Source organism: Bombina bombina, chromosome 6 (genome assembly GCF_027579735.1).
Source record: "Bombina bombina isolate aBomBom1 chromosome 6, aBomBom1.pri, whole genome shotgun sequence".
NCBI lineage: Eukaryota > Metazoa > Chordata > Amphibia > Anura > Bombinatoridae > Bombina > Bombina bombina.
The window spans coordinates 449,334,699-449,354,331 of NC_069504.1; the positions used below are offsets into that span (position 1 = coordinate 449,334,699).

General features: G+C 40.3%; 1 protein-coding gene across 2 annotated transcripts in view; it reads right to left on the reverse strand.

Moving 5' to 3' along the window:
• TCF7 (transcription factor 7) overlaps positions 1-19,633 on the reverse strand; it is a 364,588-nt gene that overhangs the window by 70,714 nt on the left and 274,241 nt on the right. The window contains exon 6 of one of the 2 annotated variants that reach the window (XM_053717219.1): positions 10,990-11,076. The exons of the other annotated variant lie outside the window; for it this stretch is intronic. Within the exon in view, the coding sequence (XP_053573194.1) occupies positions 10,990-11,076 (87 nt within the window). The remainder of the gene's footprint in view (positions 1-10,989; positions 11,077-19,633) is intronic. 2 annotated transcript variants of the gene reach the window in all.

Genomic DNA, 19,633 nt, shown 5'->3' on the forward strand with positions numbered 1-19,633 from the left:
GTCTAAAGCTGAACACAAAATATATGCGTATTACACAGTTACACACGTATCTTCAAAAGAGTTATAAAGAAAGCTGTAACTCTCATCATGGTGTTACCTCTTCTTATTTACTAGTTCAGTTCTTCTCTAGTTCCCAGTTCTCCAAAGTCTTTGGCAGCATTGTTATCATCTCTTCCAGGGGTCAAGTCGAGCAGGAACGCATGGGAACAGAGTTCCTGAACTATTTTTGCAGGAGGAACAAAGTTCCTTCTGGACAGAGAACAGAAACTCCTCACTGAACACAGTCTGGTTAGAGGAATAGTGAGATCCTCTAGTAATGGGCAGTAACACTTCCTACAATACACTAAATGCAAGCCTTTCAGCGGTCCTTCTGTGTGATCTGTGCTTACATTTATGTGTGGCTTACTCTTGGGTTATTTAGCTCCCCTCAGCAGAAATAGGACTATTGCACCTTAGGTGGGTGAGACTCTGTGACAGAGGAGGATTCTCAAGCCCAAAGGCAACCATTCAACCCTTCATTGGATTTAATTTGCTTTCATTAACCAAAGTGTATAGATTATATACATATACATACAATGTGTGTGTGTGTGTCTGTTTGTTTCCAGGTCTTGTCACCAAATATCATGTCACAGATTCAGTCTGATTTAAAGCACTGCCAAGTCACGTCTCCAGAAAACCCCTTGCAGACCTGGCCTGCTCCCTATGAAGAATATTGTCAAATTCTATGTCCAGAAAGGATTTGCCACCTCTGCCATCTTTTCCTGGACAGTTTCGAGTTACACATGCTGCGCGCTGTGAAAGGAGGAACATGAAAAGTGCTGTCCAGAGGGACAATAAATGTTCCTCCCTGCTGTATGTGTAATTCATAACTATTCAGGAAAACATGGCTGAGATGGCAACCCTATTTCCAGGTATCATGCTGAATTCATCTGTTCCTAACCTTAAAGGAACATGAAACCCAACATTTTTCTTTCATAATTCAGATAGAGCATATCATGTTAAACAACCTTACAATTTACTTATATTATCTAATTTGTTTCATTTTCCTGGTATCCTTTGTTAAAAAATCAGCAATGCATATGGGTGAGCCAATAACACGAGGCATTTATGTGCAGCTACCAATCAGCAGCTCCTGAGCCTACCTAGGTATGCATTTCCACAAGGAATACCAAGAGAACAAAACAAATTAGATAATAGAAGTACATTGGAAAGTTGTTTAGAATTGAATGCTCTCTTTGAATCGTGTAAGAAAAAAACTTGGACTTCATGTTGCTTTAAAGTGATGGTAAATTTTACTATTTCTGACCATTAATTATTGTTTAACAATAGTTGTTAGTAATAGTCGCAAATGTATCATTTTAATTTACAATCGTCTTGTGTAGTGAACTATAAACGTATATATCCGTTTGTTCATGCTGAAGCTCCGCCCCCTTTCAATTTCCTGTATATTCTCTTTTTTTTTTTACAATATTGTTCCCACCCCCTCTAATATTTATGACGTGATCGTGACGTTTCTTTCACAGATTGCGCATGCTCTTTGTAACTCGTCTGGCTGAAATGTAAACAATGAGTCACACAAATCATTTTTACATACTGAGCCATCAATATCAATCTCGCCGACTTGCGTATGCGCAATGCTGATATTCTAATGCACATATGCGACTCATGAAAAAGACAAGAAGCATGACATCGTTAACGCATGCGCAAAATATATATATATATATATATATTTTTTTTATCGTGAAACATGCCAAACACCAAGGCTTTGATTGGTAGATGAAAAAACGTCACTGAATAAAAAAAAATGGTCATTGTTTCGTGGGGCTGACGGCGGATATCATAGGAAAGCAGCGCATATATATATTTAAATATAGTAAATTGTAAAATATTTATTTTTGATGAATTAAACTCATATTTTTTAATTGTACAGCGACTGGCGCTTAGTATATAGCTTGCATTTACCATCCCTTTAAGTGTAGCCTGATTCTGAAATTCATTGGTTTCTGTGGCTGAGCTGGTCTTGATCATCGCTCCATTTATAAAACTATTTTTCAGGGCTGCATGGGGGGGTAAGCATCCTAATATGTTACCACCTGGTTCCACCTTGTTTCAAGTATCCTTAACCAATCAAAAGGTCTGAAATCTACATTTCCATTGGATCCATCTCGAGAAAATGTTAAGAGAGGCAACAGATATACAGAAAAAGGCTGTGGATGTTCGTTTTTTTTTAAATGGCCCCCACCAAGGGCTAGATTTCGCAATTGTTTGTTCGCAACGATATTGGGTTTTCACAATCGTTTGCGCGCAGGTTAAATTGCTCTTGTATTACGAGTTGAAACTAAATGGGATTGCTTGAGCCCAATCGTGATTTACGCTAGAATAATTACCGCAATTTAAGAGGTCTGGTTAAAATAACTGTTTCGCTATACATAAAAGTTGCACAAAACACATTAAAAATACATTACAAAGTATAGCTACACCCATAATAACACTAACTAATAAAAATTATTTAAAAAAAAATATTGCACTCAAAAGTTATAAAGGCTCAAATATATGAGATCTCAGGTGTCAGATTTGTCTATATATGTGTACAGATGTATTTATATATTTACGGACATATATACCCATAAACACATATGTACATACAGTATGTGCATTGGAGCCCTTTGCAGTTAAGTAGATAAAAACATGAAAAAACATATTTATGCAATATTCATATTTAATAAAGTGTTATACTGTGTATTTACTGTAAATGTAACATTCCAATATCTATACCTATATAATAATGTGTGTGTGTGTGTATATATATATTGTACCAAAATACCATCAGATATATGCAGAAATATGTATTTATGAATAAATAGAACATATTCTTGTATGTTCAGAACATTGGAACGTGAAATATTCATATTTTCAAGTCGGGTTAGCGCATATGAGAACATGGTTTGGGTTTGTGCAAGAGATGGGTGTTAGGTTTTTTTCTTGATTGATTTCTATGGGGGAAAAGATTATTGTGCAATATTGTAAGTTTCGCTTTTTGCGCACGTCGGGTTATCACATGCGCAATACATTTTTACTTTCAACTTGTAATACCAGAGCAACCTGACGCACGCAAAAAGTTTACTTCTAGCGCTCTAGCGAAAGCGCTAAATAGCACTCCACTTGTAATCTAGCCCTAAATTGGTTCTTGTCTTGTTCAAGTTGCCTCTCATTAAGAAGATCTTGAACTCCTTCCATGTTTCCTACTGTTGTGCTCTTTCTATTTATCACTCAGGTGAGACCTGTTGTGGGCAACATTTGGGAAAAAATTATTGTTAAAGTGGACATTATAGTGAATGTAAATTTTGATGCTTAAGTGCCCAGTTTTTAAAAATTTGATTAAAATCAGGGGCACTTTAATTCATCAAAATTTACATTTCACTCCTGTTGAGAAAAAAACTTACCTTTTAATCTTCACAGCAGCTCCAGCTTCCTCCACCCGTTGCAAAACCTCTTCCTGGGTCTAAAATGAGGAATCTGGCTTCCTCCAATCACGGCGTTGAATCAGACACTGATTCCCCCGGGGGGGGGGGGGGGGAAGCCGTGATTGGAGGATGACCTATCCATCATTTCTGACATCAGAAATGGCTTGCGACGACCGGAGGAAGCTGGAGCTGCTGTGAAGATTAAAAGGTAAGTTTTTTTTTCACAACAGGAGTGAAATGTAAATTTTGATGAATTAAAGTGCCCCTGTTTTTAATCAAATTTTTTAAAAACCGGGCAGTTAAGCATCAAAGTTTACATTCACTTTAAGCATCTTAATTTTGTGTAAAAAACATAATTTATGCTTACCTGATAAATTCCTTTCTTCTGTTGTGTGATCAGTCCACGGGTCATCATTACTTCTGGGATATAACTCCTCCCCAACAGGAAATGCAAGAGGATTCACCCAGCAGAGCTGCATATAGCTCCTCCCCTCTACGTCAGTCCCAGTCATTCGACCAAGAATCAACGAGAAAGGAGTAACCAAGGGTGAAGTGGTGACTGGAGTATAATTTAAAAGATATTTACCTGCCTTAAAACAGGGCGGGCCGTGGACTGATCACACAACAGAAGAAAGGAATTTATCAGGTAAGCATAAATTATGTTTTCTTCTGTTATGTGTGATCAGTCCACGGGTCATCATTACTTCTGGGATACCAATACCAAAGCAAAAGTACACGGATGACGGGAGGGATAGGCAGGCTCATTATACAGAAGGAACCACTGCCTGAAGAACCTTTCTCCCAAAAATAGCCTCCGAAGAAGCAAAAGTGTCAAATTTGTAAAATTTGGAAAAAGTATGAAGCGAAGACAAAGTTGCAGCCTTGCAAATCTGTTCAACAGAGGCCTCATTCTTAAAGGCCCAAGTGGAAGCCACAGCTCTAGTGGAGTGAGCTGTAATTCTTTCAGGAGGCTGCTGTCCAGCAGTCTCATAGGCTAAACGTATTATGCTACGAAGCCAAAAAGAGAGAGAGGTAGCAGAAGCTTTTTGACCTCTCCTCTGTCCAGAATAAACGACAAACAGGGAAGAAGTTTGGCGAAAATCTTTAGATGCCTGCAAGTAGAACTTGAGGGCACGAACTACATCCAGATTGTGTAGAAGACGTTCCTTCTTTGAAGAAGGATTTGGGCACAAGGATGGAACAACAATCTCTTGATTGATGTTCCTGTTAGTGACTACCTTAGGTAAGAACCCAGGTTTAGTACGCAGAACTACCTTGTCTGAGTGAAAAATCAGATAAGGAGAATCACAATGTAAGGCTGATAACTCAGAGACTCTTCGAGCCGAGGAAATAGCCATTAAAAACAGAACTTTCCAAGATAATAATTTTATATCAATGGAATGAAGGGGTTCAAACGGAACACCCTGTAAAACGTTAAGAACTAAGTTTAAACTCCATGGCGGAGCAACAGCTTTAAACACAGGCTTGATCCTAGCTAAAGCCTGACAAAAAGCCTGGACGTCTGGATTTTCTGACAGACGCCTGTGTAACAAGATGGACAGAGCTGAAATCTGTCCCTTTAATGAACTAGCTGATAAACCCTTTTCTAAACCTTCTTGTAGAAAAGACAATATCCTAGCGATCCTAACCTTACTCCAGGAGTAACCTTTGGATTCGCACCAGTATAGGTATTTACGCCATATTTTATGGTAAATCCTTCTGGTAACAGGCTTCCTAGCCTGTATCAGGGTATCAATAACCGACTCAGAAAAACCACGTTTTGATAAAATCAAGCGTTCAATTTCCAAGCAGTCAGCTTCAGAGAAGTTAGATTTTGATGTTTGAATGGACCCTGTATCAGAAGGTCCTGTCTTAGAGGTAGAGACCAAGGCGGACAGGATGACATGTCCACTAGATCTGCATACCAAGTCCTGCGTGGCCATGCAGGCGCTATTAGAATCACTGATGCTCTCTCCTGTTTGATTTTGGCAATCAATCGAGGAAGCAGCGGGAAGGGTGGAAACACATAAGCCATCCCGAAGTTCCAAGGTGCTGTCAAAGCATCTATCAGAACCGCTCCCGGATCCCTGGATCTGGACCCGTAGCGAGGAAGTTTGGCGTTCTGGCGAGACGCCATGAGATCTATCTCTGGTTTGCCCCAACGTCGAAGTATTTGGGCAAAGACCTCCGGATGAAGTTCCCACTCCCCCGGATGAAAAGTCTGGCGACTCAAGAAATCCGCCTCCCAGTTCTCCACTCCCGGGATGTGGATTGCTGACAGATGGCAAGAGTGAGACTCTGCCCAGCGAATTATCTTTGATACTTCCATCATTGCTAGGGAACTTCTTGTCCCTCCCTGATGGTTGATGTAAGCTACAGTCGTGATGTTGTCCGACTGAAACCTGATGAACCCCCGAGTTGTTAATTGGGGCCAAGCCAGAAGGGCATTGAGAACTGCTCTCAATTCCAGAATGTTTATTGGAAGGAGACTCTCCTCCTGATTCCAAAGTCCCTGAGCCTTCAGAGAATTCCAGACAGCGCCCCAACCTAGTAGGCTGGCGTCTGTTGTTACAATTGTCCAGTCTGGCCTGCTGAATGGCATCCCCCTGGACAGGTGTGGCCGATAAAGCCACCATAGAAGAGAATTTCTGGTCTCTTGATTCAGATTCAGAGTAGGGGACAAATCTGAGTAATCCCCATTCCACTGACTTAGCATGCACAATTGCAGCGGTCTGAGGTGTAGGCGTGCAAAAGGTACTATGTCCATTGCCGCTACCATTAAGCCGATCACCTCCATGCATTGAGCTACTGACGGGTGTTGAGTGGAATGAAGGACACGGCATGTACTTTGAAGCTTTGTTAACCTGTCTTCTGTCAGGTAAATCTTCATTTCTACAGAATCTATAAGAGTCCCCAAGAATGGAACTCTTGTGAGAGGAAAAAGAGAACTCTTCTTTTCGTTCACTTTCCATCCATGCGACCTTAGAAATGCCAGAACTAGCTCTGTATGAGACTTGGCAGTTTGAAAGCTTGAAGCTTGTATTAGAATGTCGTCTAGGTACGGAGCTACCGAAATCCCTCGCGGTCTTAGTACCGCCAGAAGGGCACCCAGAACCTTTGTGAAGATTCTTGGAGCCGTAGCCAATCCGAATGGAAGAGCTACAAACTGGTAGTGCCTGTCTAAGAAGGCAAACCTTAGATACCGGTGATGATCTTTGTGGATCGGTATGTGAAGGTAAGCATCTTTTAAATCCACTGTGGTCATGTACTGACCCTTTTGGATCATGGGTAAGATTGTCCGAATAGTTTCCATTTTGAACGATGGAACTCTTAGGAATTTGTTTAGAATCTTTAAATCTAAGATTGGCCTGAAAGTTCCCTCTTTTTTGGGAACCACAAACAGGTTTGAGTAGAACCCTTGTCCTTGTTCCGACCGCGGAACCGGATGGATCACTCCCATTAATAACAGATCTTGTACACAGCGTAGAAACGCTTCTTTCTTTATCTGGTTTGTTGACAACCTTGACAAATGAAATCTCCCTCTTGGGGGAGATAATTTGAAGTCTAGAAGGTATCCCTGAGATATGATCTCTAGTGCCCAGGGATCCTGAACATCTCTTGCCCAGGCCTGGGCGAAGAGAGAAAGTCTGCCCCCCACTAGATCCGGTCCCGGATCGGGGGCTTTCGGTTCATGCTGTCTTTGGGGCAGCAGCAGGTTTCCTGGCCTGCTTGCTCTTGTTCCAGGACTGGTTAGGCTTCCAGCCTTGCCTGTAACGAGCAACAGCTCCTTCCTGTTTTGGTGCAGTGGAGGTTGATGCTGCTCCTGTTTTGAAATTCCGAAAGGGACGAAAATTAGACTGTCTAGCCTTAGCTTTGGCTTTGTCTTGAGGTAGGGCGTGGCCCTTACCTCCTGTAATGTCAGCGATAATTTCTTTCAAACCGGGCCCAAATAAAGACTGCCCCTTGAAAGGTATATTAAGTAATTTGGACTTAGAAGTAACATCAGCTGACCAGGATTTTAGCCACAGCGCCCTACGTGCCTGTATGGCGAATCCTGAGTTCTTAGCCGTAAGTTTGGTTAAATGTACTACGGCCTCCGAAATGAATGAATTAGCTAGTTTAAGGACTCTAAGCCTGTCCGTAATGTCGTCTAGCGTAGATGAACTAAGGTTCTCTTCCAGAGACTCAATCCAAAATGCTGCCGCAGCCGTAATCGGCGCGATACATGCAAGGGGTTGCAATATAAAACCTTGTTGAACAAACATTTTCTTAAGGTAACCCTCTAATTTTTTATCCATTGGATCTGAAAAAGCACAGCTATCCTCCACCGGGATAGTGGTACGCTTAGCTAAAGTAGAAACTGCTCCCTCCACCTTAGGGACCGTTTGCCATAAGTCCCGAGTGGTGGCGTCTATTGGAAACATCTTTCTAAATATTGGAGGGGGTGAGAACGGCACACCGGGTCTATCCCACTCCTTAGTAACAATCTCAGTTAGTCTCTTAGGTATGGGAAAAACGTCAGTACTCGCCGGTACCGCAAAGTATTTATCCAACCTACACAGTTTCTCTGGTATTGCAACGGTGTTACAATCATTGAGAGCTGCTAAGACCTCCCCTAGTAATACACGGAGGTTCTCCAATTTAAATTTAAAATTTGAAATATCTGAATCCAATCTGTTTGGATCAGAACCGTCACCCACAGAATGAAGCTCTCCGTCCTCATGCTCTGCAAGCTGTGACGCAGTATCAGACATGGCCCTAGTATTGTCAGCGCACTCTGTTCTCACCCCAGAGTGATCACGCTTGCCTCTTAGTTCTGGTAATTTAGACAAAACTTCAGTCATAACAGTAGCCATATCTTGTAATGTTATCTGTAATGGCCGCCCAGATGTACTAGGCGCCATAATATCACGCACCTCCCGGGCGGGAGATGCAGGTACTGCCGCGTGAGGCGAGTTAGTCGGCATAACTCTCCCCTCGCTGTTTGGTGAAATTTGTTCACATTGTACAGATTGACTTTTATTTAAAGTAGCATCAATACAGTTAGTACATAAATTTCTATTGGGCTCCACCTTGGCATTGGAACAAATGACACAGATATCTTCCTCTGAGTCAGACATGTTTAACACACTAGCAATAAACTTGCAACTTGGTTATAATCTTTTTTAGCAAAAACGTACTGTGCCTCAAAGAGGTACTAAACGATTAAATGACAGTTGAAATAATAAACTGAAAAACAGTTATAGCATCAAACTTTAAAACAACACAACTTTTAGCAAAGGTTTGTTCCCATTAGTAAAATAACAATAGTTAAATTTGACATAAAAATTACAGAGCAACGTTTTTATTCACAGTCAATATAAAATTCTCACAGCTCTGCTGAGAGAATCTACCTCCCTCCAAAGAAGTTTGAAGACCCCTGAGATCTGTCAGAGATGAACCGGATCATGCAGGAAATATAAGAGTAACTGACTGGAATTTTTTGATGCGTAGTAAAGAGCGCCAAAAACGGCCCCTCCCCCTCACACACAGCAGTGAAGAGAAACGAAACTGTCACAATTAAAAGCAAACAACTGCCAAGTGGAAAATAATGCCCAAATATTTATTCACTCAGTACCTCAGCAATGTAAACGATTCTACATTCCAGCAAAAACGTTTAACATGATAAATACTTATTAAAAGGATTAGTGACTTTTAACAGAGTAGTTCCGGTGAAATACCATCCCCAGAATACTGAAGTGTATACATACATGTCATTATAACGGTATGGCAGGATTTTCTCATCAATTCCATTCAGAAAATAAAAACTGCTACATACCTCAATGCAGATTCATCTGCCCGCTGTCCCCTGATCTGAAGCTTTTACCTCCCTCAGATGGCCGAGAACAGCAATATGATCTTAACTACTCCGGTTAAAATCATAGTAAAAAACTCTGGCAGATTCTTCCTCAAACTCTGCCAGAGAAGTAATAACACGCTCCGGTGCTATTGTAAAATAACAAACTTTTGATTGAAGTCATAAAAACTAAGTATAATCACCATAGTCCTCTCACACATCCTATCTAGTTGTTGGGTGTAAGAGAATGACTGGGACTGACGTAGAGGGGAGGAGCTATATGCAGCTCTGCTGGGTGAATCCTCTTGCATTTCCTGTTGGGGAGGAGTTATATCCCAGAAGTAATGATGACCCGTGGACTGATCACACATAACAGAAGAAATGATGCTTGTCCCAAACTCAATAAAGAGACCAAAACCACATTCTATAAGCTACAAGTTCTTCAGAATGCTGTAGATTTCTAACCAAAACCAATTCTTGCAGAGCACAAGTCCTTAACAATACCTTAATACATGCAGTGGCTATCTATCATGTGCTATCCCTACAATGTGCATGGCTCTTATAATCACAAGGTCTATGTTCCCAGTCATAAAAAAGTGGCAACTACCATGGTCACTATTAATGGGGGTACTGTATAATCAGGCCCATTCGCCAATGGTATCTTCTTACTTACTAGCCCTATTTCCCCTCCCAGTTGTCTGCCACTCTCAGTGGGACCCCTCATCTATGTTTGTAGTATCTGCTTCATTTGACTGCTGAACCACAGTCTCTGGTACACTTGCTTGAAGCTAGTGGAAGATTTTAAAGTGCAATGAGGATAAACAGGACATCATTCACATTCCCTATTTATTGTAAGGTACTTCCCATTGGAAACTGCTATCTGCTTTCCTGAATGCATTTGGCAGTTTTTTCGCCAAGTGCTGTCTCCAGATATCATGTTGAAGACCTGGACTTTTTTTGGCTATAAGTGTAGACTGATGCTGAACCTTGCCTCATGGCCATTGCTCATTGGCTTTGCCATATGCTGAACATGTGTCTGTCATTAGAAAAATTCCAATGGTTCCCATGAATCCAAGGGCTCCAACTCCAGATAAAGGTGACTCAGTCCCAGACATACCCTATCCTAACTCTTGCATCAAACCAAACCAAGACTATATATCAGAACCTTATAGATTACAGCATTCAAACTAGATACAAAAACTAGATTATATAGGACAGAATCATCTGACGCCTCTAGATTGGCTTCCCAACTTCATACGCTGGCTATAACCAGGAATGTTTATGTATTTCATTATTTATTTATTTATTATTAATAAATTTATTATGGTCCCAAATTTACTATCCTTTGGATATTTGTACAGTAGAAAATATTAGAGCCTAAAAACAGAAAATGCTTCAAAGTTCTGCGTTGAAACTGTAAACAGGACAAATGTAAAACAGACAAAAAATAAATAGCACAGCAAGGCTTAAAAGCGTATTTCCTTTGCTGTAGCTCTAGCGCACACTGAAACGTCACAACAATGACAACTTATATGCAGCCATATTCAAGGGCTAAAAACACAAAAAGCTTATGCACTGCAATAATGATAGAGATGTTCAATCCCCAACAAGGAAAAAGCTTGAGCAGTGCAAGCTGCAAAGCCTGGAGAACAGGGAGCTGGGCCGCTGTCTCGCTGATGCAATACTCACCTAGAGTAGGGAGCACCTGAAGAAAGTGCTGAGGAGTACGGCTGTCTAAATCCACAAGAAGCAAGAGGATAGACAGGCTGGCTTTGCCTGTGAGCAGGAAGAGATAACCCATGAAATCAGTGAGGCTCTGTACTGGGTGTACAAAGACATTTAAAATAATACAACTTACTAAACTGAACAAAATACTTATAACGCAATAGCTATTGTAATAGTTCACATTGTTGTCACCAAAAATGCTATTTCTACACATTATAGTTGTCAGTGAGGTTGCTGAATGCCAGTGAAATCAAAGCTTATTAAAGGGACAGTAAAGTCATAATTAGATATTTATGATTAAGACAGAGCATACAATTCTAAACAACTTTCCAATTTACTTCTATTAATTTAATTTGCTTCCTTCTCTCGTTATCCATTGCTGAAAGGTTTATCTAGGTAAGCTCAGGAGCAGTTAGAACCTACAGTAGGTTCTAGCTGCTGATTGGTGGCTGCACATATATACCAATTGTCATTGGCTCACCCATGTGTTCGGTTAGAAACCAGTAGTTCATTGCTGCTCCTTCAACAAATGATACCAAGAGAATGAAGCAAATTTGTTAATAGAAGTAAACTGGAAAGTTGTTTAAAATGGTATATTCTAACTAAATCGTGAAAGAAAATGTTTGGCTTTCATGTCCCTTTAATCTAGCCCACTGGTTTTCAAACCTGTCTTCAGGACTCCCTAACTGGCCACATTTTGAGGATTTCTGACCTGGAGCACAGGTGAAATAATCAGATGATTAGTAATCATGGTTATTTTACCTGCTCTATTCCAAGGTAATACTGAAAACCTGGTCTGTTGGGGAGACCTGAGGACAGGCCTGAAAACCAGTGATCTAGTTTGACCATCAAATTAGAAACAGCAGGTTAGAACCTGAGGATCCCTCTAGTATTCACATATTCTAAATAGACACAATGAATCAACAGAAGTATACACATATCTCAAATGGGTCTATTTCCTTACTGTTTTGGTGTCTACCATTACTGGAAGTCTATTCCATTGGTTAGCTTCTATAAACACAATAGTCTCAGCTCCAATACATCTGTGTGAAAACAATTCATAAAACCTTCTGTATGAAACCTTTTGTGCTTTTTGGCTTTGTTTTCTGAGCTATTCCTGTCCACTACAAGAGCCACCATTTGAATAAGTAACATGCAAAATATACAATAGTTAATAGCTGTTAATTGGTTCAGTATAGATAACAAATGCAGATTTTTCACTTAAAACCCCAACTTTTTATTACATAAATTACATAATTTGGATAAAACATACCATTTTTAACAACTTTCAAATGTACTTCTATTATAAAATTTGCTTAATTCTCTTTTTATCCTTTGCTGGAGAAACAGCATTGCACTACTGGCAGCTAGCTGAACACATCTAGTTAGCCAATCACAAGAGACAAATGTGTGCAAGCACCAATCACAAGCTAGCTCCCACTAGTGTAGGATATGTGCATATTCTTTTTCAACAATAGATACCAAGAAAACAAAACACATTTGAAAACAGAAGTGATTTTAAAAGTGTCTTAAAATTTCAAGCTCTATCTGATTCTTGCAAGGTTAATTTAAACTTTCATATCCCTTTAATCAACAATATATATTAATGGCCTGTAAAACTGATATAGCTATGTACAATACTAGTTGGTTTTCAAATGTGTATAAATATATAAATATGCTACAACAAGTTTCATTTTAAGATCTTTGTAACTCGAATAGTCCCCAAAACAGCCAAATATTGCTACTGACCTGCTGCTACCTGTCTTGCCAGTACTAATTATTGTTATTTCTAGAAATATTATTAATTGTATTAACTTCCATTTTAATTATTTCCCTACAACAGTAATAGATGTTTATCCTTCTTAACACTGTATCAACATGTGAGTAAAATGCAAAAATAAACATTACAATCATTCGGCTAGATTACGAGTTTTGCGGTATGAGTGAAAAAGCAGCGTTAAGGCTTCATAACGCTGCTTTTTCACTACCGCTGGTATTACAAGTCTTGCAGGTTTAGGGGCACCGTACACTTTTTTTGGCCTTAACGCAAATTAACTTACACAATTTGCGTAAAGTCTTTTTTCAATGGGACTTCCTTTGCGCCGGTATTACGAGTCTGCCTGGGAGGCCAAAAAGTGAGCGGTACACCCTATACCGCAAAGTTTCGTAATGCAAACTAAAGTCAGTAGTTATGAGTTTTATGCTACAACGCCGTAACATAAAACTCATAACTAAAGTGCTAAAAAGTACACTAACACCCATAAACTACCTATTAACCCCTAAACCGAGGCCCTCCCACATCGCAAACACTAAAATAAAAATTTTAACCCCTAATCTGTTGCTGCGGACATCGATGCCACTAGAATAAACATATTAACCCCTAAACCGCCGCACTCCCGCCTCGCAAACACTAGTTAAATATTATTAACCTCTAATCTGCCACCCCTAACATCGCCGCCACCTACCTACATTTATTAACCCCTAATCTGCCGGCCCCAACCCCCTAAACCTATACCCTAACACCCCCTAACTTAAATATAATTAAAATAATTCTAAATAAAACCTACTATTAATAACTAAATAATTCCTATTTAAAACTAAATACTTACCTATAAAATAAACCCTAAGCTAGCTACAATATAACTAATAGCTACATTGTATCTATCTTAGGTTTTATTTTTATTTCACAGGTGTTTCAATCAGCCAATGGAATGCGAGCTCAATCCTATTGGCTGATTGGATCAGCCAATAGGATTGAAGCTCAATCTTATTGGCTGATTGCATCAGCCAATAGGTATTTTTCACCTTTAATTCCGATTGGCTGATAGAATTCTATCAGCCAATCGGAATTCAAGGGACGCCATCTTGGATGACGTCACTTAAAGGAACCTTCATTCGTCGTTAGTCGTCGGAAGAAGAGGATGCTCTGCGCCGGATGTCTTGAAGATGGACCCGCTCCGCGACGGATGGATGAAGATAGAAGATGCTGTCTGGATGAAGACTTCTGCCCGTCTGGAGGACCACTTATGCCAGCTTGGATGAAGACTACTCCCGGCTTCGTTGAGGACTTCTTGCCGCTTGGATGAAAACTTCTCCCGGCTTCGTTGAGGATGGATGTCCGGTCTTCAAAACTGTAAGTGGATCTTCAGGGGTTAGTGTAAGGTTTTATCAAGGATTTATTGGGTGGGTTTTATTTTTAGATTAGGGGTTTGGGCAATTGAAAAAGAGCTAAATGCCATTTTAAGGGCAATGCCCATCCAAATGCCCTTTTCAGGGCAATGGGGAGCTTAGGTTTTTTTAGATTAGGTTTTTATTTGGGGGGTTGGTTGTGTGGGCGGTGGGTTTTACTGTTGGGGGGGGGTAAAAGAGCTGATTTCTTTGGGGCAATGCCCCGCAAAAGGCCCTTTTAAGGGCTATTGGTAGTTTAGTTTAGGCTAGGGTTTTTTTTTATTTTGGGGGGGCTTTTTTATTTTGATAGGGCTATTAGATTAGGTGTAATTAGTTTAAATATGTGATAATTTCTTTTTTTATTTTGTGTAATTTAGTGGGTTGTTTTTTTTGTAATTTAGGTAAATGTATTTAATTTAGGTAATGTATTTAATTGTAGTGTAAGGTTAGGTTTTATTGTAAGACAGGTTAGGTTTTATTTTACAGGTAAATTTGTATTTATTTTAGCTAGGTAATTAGTAAATAGTTAATAACTATTTAGTAACTATTCTACCTACTTAAAATAAATACAAACTTGCCTGTGAAATAAAAATAAAACATAAGCTAGATACAATGTAACTATTAGTTATATTGTAGCTAGCTTAGGGTTTATTTTACAGGTAAGTATTTAGTTTTAAATAGGAATTATTTAGTTATTAATAGTAGGTTTTATTTAGATTTATTTTAATTATATTTAAAATAGGGGGTGTTAGGGTTAGACATAGGTTTAGGGGGTTAATAAATTTAGTATAGTGGCGGCGACGTTGGGGGCGGCAGATTAGGAGTAAATAAATGTAGGTAGGTGGCGGCGATGTTAGGGGCGGCAGATTAGGGGTTAATAATATTTAACTAGTGTTTGCGAGGCGAGAGTGCGGCGGTTTAGGGGTTAATATGTTTATTCTAGTGGCGGCGATGTCCGGAGCAGCAGATTAGGGGTTAATAAGTATAATGTAGGTGCCGACGATGTCGGGGGCGGCAGATTAGGGGTTAATAAGTGTAAGATTAGGGGTGTTTAGACTCGGGGTTCATGTTAGGGTGTTAGGTGTAAACATAAATTTAGTTTCCCCATAGGAATCAATGAGGCTGCGTTATGGAGCTTTACGCTGCTTTTTTGCAGGTGTTAGACTTTTTGTCAGCCGGCTCTCCCCATTGATGTCTATGGGGAAATCGTGCACGAGCACGTAAAACCAGCTCACCGCAGCTTTCAGCAGTACTGGTATTGGAGTGCGGTATGGAGCTCAATCTTGCTCTACGCTCACTTCTTGCCTATTAACGCCGGGTTTTTAAAAACCTGTAATACCAGCGCTGTAGGGAAGTGAGCAGTGACAATAACGTGCAAGTTAGCACCGCACCCCTCATAACGCAAACTCGTAATCTAGCCCATTGTTTGTTGCATGACATTAAGATTAAATTACAATTAATGGGACAGCCTACTGCAAAATGATTTTCTCATTAACGCGATTCCATTAACTTGTTATACTAACTGCAGAATATAAAATGTATGGAACGTTAATTCTTTTGGTTTATTTTTATATATGAAATAGATGTTTTTTCTTGTTAAAACCACAATGAATTAAGGTGAGCTGTGCTTGCCAAGAGCAGATTTCCTTATCTGATCTTTCTCTCTATACACAACAACCTATTATTATCGGTTATTTGTAGAGCGCCAACAGATTCCGCAGCGCTAACCTATATCTTATCTCTGTCAGTACAGAACAAATGGAAATGTTAGTACCTCTCTCTCCCACTCCCCACTAGCTGTGTGATTTTTCCTGTAGCCTTTCTAAAGCCATTACGACAGTACTGAGATTTTTAGTGCAGATGGGGATAAAACAGACAAAAGTAGCTTCAAATGACAAAATAACATAATTTATGCTTACCTGATAAATTTATTTCTCTTGTAGTGTATTCAGTCCACGGGTCATCCATTACTTATGGGATATATTCCCTTCCCAACAGGAAGTTGCAAGAGGATCACCCAAGCAGAGCTGCTATATAGCTCCTCCCCTCACATGTCATATCCAGTCATTCGACCGAAACAAGACAAGAAAGGAGAAACCATAGGGTGCAGTGGTGACTGGAGTTTTAATTAAAATTTAGATCTGCCTTAAAAGACAGGGCGGGCCGTGGACTGAATACACTACAAGAGAAATAAATTTATCAGGTAAGCATAAATTATGTTTTCTCTTGTTAAGTGTAGTCAGTCCACGGGTCATCCATTACTTATGGGATACCAATACCAAAGCCAAAGTACACGGATAATGGGAGGGACAAGGCAGGAACTTAAACGGAAGGAACCACTGCCTGAAGAACCTTTCTCCCAAAAACAGCCTCCGAAGAAGAAAAAGTGTCAAATTTGTAAAATTTTGAAAAAGTGTGAAGCGAAGACCAAGTTGCAGCCTTGCAAATCTGTTCAACAGAGGCCTCATTCTTAAAGGCCCAGGTGGAAGCCACAGCTCTAGTGGAATGAGCTGTAATCCTTTCAGGAGGCTGCTGTCCAGCAGTCTCATAGGCTAAACGTATTATGCTACGAAGCCAAAAGGAGAGAGAGGTTGCCGAAGCTTTTTGACCTCTCCTCTGACCAGAGTACACGACAAACAGGGAAGAAGTTTGACGAAAATCTTTAGTTGCCTGTAAATAGAACTTCAGGGCACGGACTACGTCCAGATTATGCAAAAGTCGTTCCTTCTTTGAAGAAGGATTAGGACATAATGATGGAACAACAATCTCCTGATTGATATTCCTGTTAGAAACTACCTTAGGTAAAAACCCAGGTTTAGTACGCAGAACTACCTTGTCTGAATGGCCTGCTTGCCCTTGTTCCAGGGCTGGTTAGCTTTCCAGCCCTGTCTGTAAAGAGCAACAGGTCCTTCCTGTTTTGGAGCGGAGGAAGTTGATGCTGCTCCTGCCTTGAAGTTACGAAAGGCACGAAAATTAGACTGTTTGGCCTTTGATTTGGCCCTGTCCTGAGGAAGAGTATGACCCTTACCTCCAGTAATGTCAGCAATAATTTCTTTCAAGCCGGGCCCGAATAAGGTCTGCCCCTTGAAAGGAATATTAAGTAATTTAGATTTAGAAGTCACGTCAGCTGACCAGGAATTAAGCCATAGCGCTCTGCACGCCTGGATGGCGAATCCGGAGTTCTTAGCCGTTAGTTTGGTTAAATGTACAACGGCATCAGAAACAAATGCATTAGCTAGCTTAAGTGCTTTAAGCTTGGCCATAATCTCATCCAATGGAGCTGTGCGAATGGCCTCTTCCAGAGACTCAAACCAGAATGCCGCAGCAGCAGTGACAGGCGCAATGCATGCAAGGGGCTGTAAGATAAAACCTTGTTGAACAAACATTTTCTTAAGGTAACCCTCTAATTTTTTATCCATTGGATCCGAAAAAGCACAACTATCCTCCACCGGGATAGTGGTACGTTTAGCTAAAGTAGAAACTGCTCCCTCCACCTTAGGGACCGTCTGCCATAAGTCTCGTGTGGTGGCGTCTATTGGAAAAAAAATTCTAAATATCGGAGGGGGGGGAAAAGGGCACACCGGGTCTATCCCACTCCTTGCTAATAATTTCTGTAAGCCTTTTAGGTATAGGAAAAACGTCAGTACACACCGGTACCGCAAAGTATCTATCCAACCTACATATTTTCTCTGGAATTGCAACCGTGTTACAATCATTCAGAGCCGCTAATACCTCCCCTAGCAATACACAGAGGTTCTCAAGCTTAAATTTAAAATTAGAAATCTCTGAATCCGGTCTCCCTGGATCAGATCCGTCACCCACAGAATGAAGCTCTCCGTCCTCATGTTCTGCAAATTGTGACGCAGCATCAGACATGGCTCTCACATCATCAGCGCACTCTGTCCTTAACCCAGAGCTATCGCGCTTGCCTCTTAATTCAGGCAATTTAGATAATACCTCTGTCATAACAGCAGCCATGTCTTGCAAAGTGATTTGTATGGGCCTCTCTGATGTACTTGGCGCCACAATATCACGCGCCTCCTGAGCGGGAGGGGAAGGTACTGACACGTGAGGAGAGTTAGTCGGCATAACTTCCCCCTCGTTGTCTGGTGATAATTTCTTTACAGATATAAATTGACTTTTATTCAAAGTGGCATCAATACATTTAGTACACATATTTTTGTGGGGCTCCACATTGGCCTTCAAACATAGTGAACAAACAGATCCATCTGTGTCAGACATGTTTAAACAGACTCGCAATGAGACTAGCAAGCTTGGAAAATCCTTTCAAATAAATTTACAAGCAATATAAAAAAAAAACCGCTACTGCGCCTTTAAGAAGCACAAAAAAACTGTCACAGTTGAAATAACAATGAACCAAATCAGTTATAGCAACCAAATTTTCACAGTAAATGTATTAAGTTAGCAAAGCATTGCACCCACTAGCAAATGGATGATTAACCCCTTAATACCCAAAAACGGATAATCAATTTAACAATTAACGTTTTTATCACAGTCAAACACACTGTCACAGGTCTGCTGTGACTGATTACCTCCCTCAAAATGATTTTTGAAGACCCCTGAGCTCTCTAGAGACGTCCTGGATCAAGGAGGAAGAAGCAGGAAGACTAAAACTGAATTTTTACTGCGCAAAAAAGCGCTAAAATAGGCCCCTCCCACTCATATTACAACAGTGGGAAACCTCAGTTAACCGTTTCTATGTAGAAATAAACGACAGCCATGTGGAAAATTAAGCCCCAAAAGATTTATCACCAAAGTACCTCAGAAAAAAACGAATAACATGCCAGTAAACGTTTTAAACATGCACCTTAAAAGTTAGGTAGTGTTATTAATAAGCCTGCTACCAGTCGCTTCTACTGCAGTTAAGGCTCATACATTACTTCAGTATTAACAGTATTTTCTTAGTCAAATTCCATTCCTTAGAAAATTACTTATTGTACATACATTCATCAGCCCGATACCAGTCGCTACTGCATTTAAGGCTGTACTTACATTACATCGGTATCAGCAGAATTTTCTTAGTCAATTCCATTCCTTAGAAAAATAATTTACTGCACATACCTTGTTTGCAGGATTCCCCACACGCTATTCCCTTTCTGAAAGTTACCCCACTCCTCAGAATGTGCGAGAACAGCCAGTGGATCTTAGTTACTTCTGCTAAGATCATAGAAAAACGCAGGCAGATTCTTCTTCCAAATACTGCCTGAGAACAAACAGCACACTCCGGTGCCATTTAAAATAAACTTTTGATTGAAGAAATAAACTAAGTATAAAAAACACCACAGACCTCTCACAACAACCTATCTAGTTGAGTTGCAAGAGAATGACTGGGTATGACATGTGAGGGGAGGAGCTTTATAGCAGCTCTGCTTGGGTGATCCTCTTGCAACTTCCTGTTGGGAAGGGAATATATCCCATA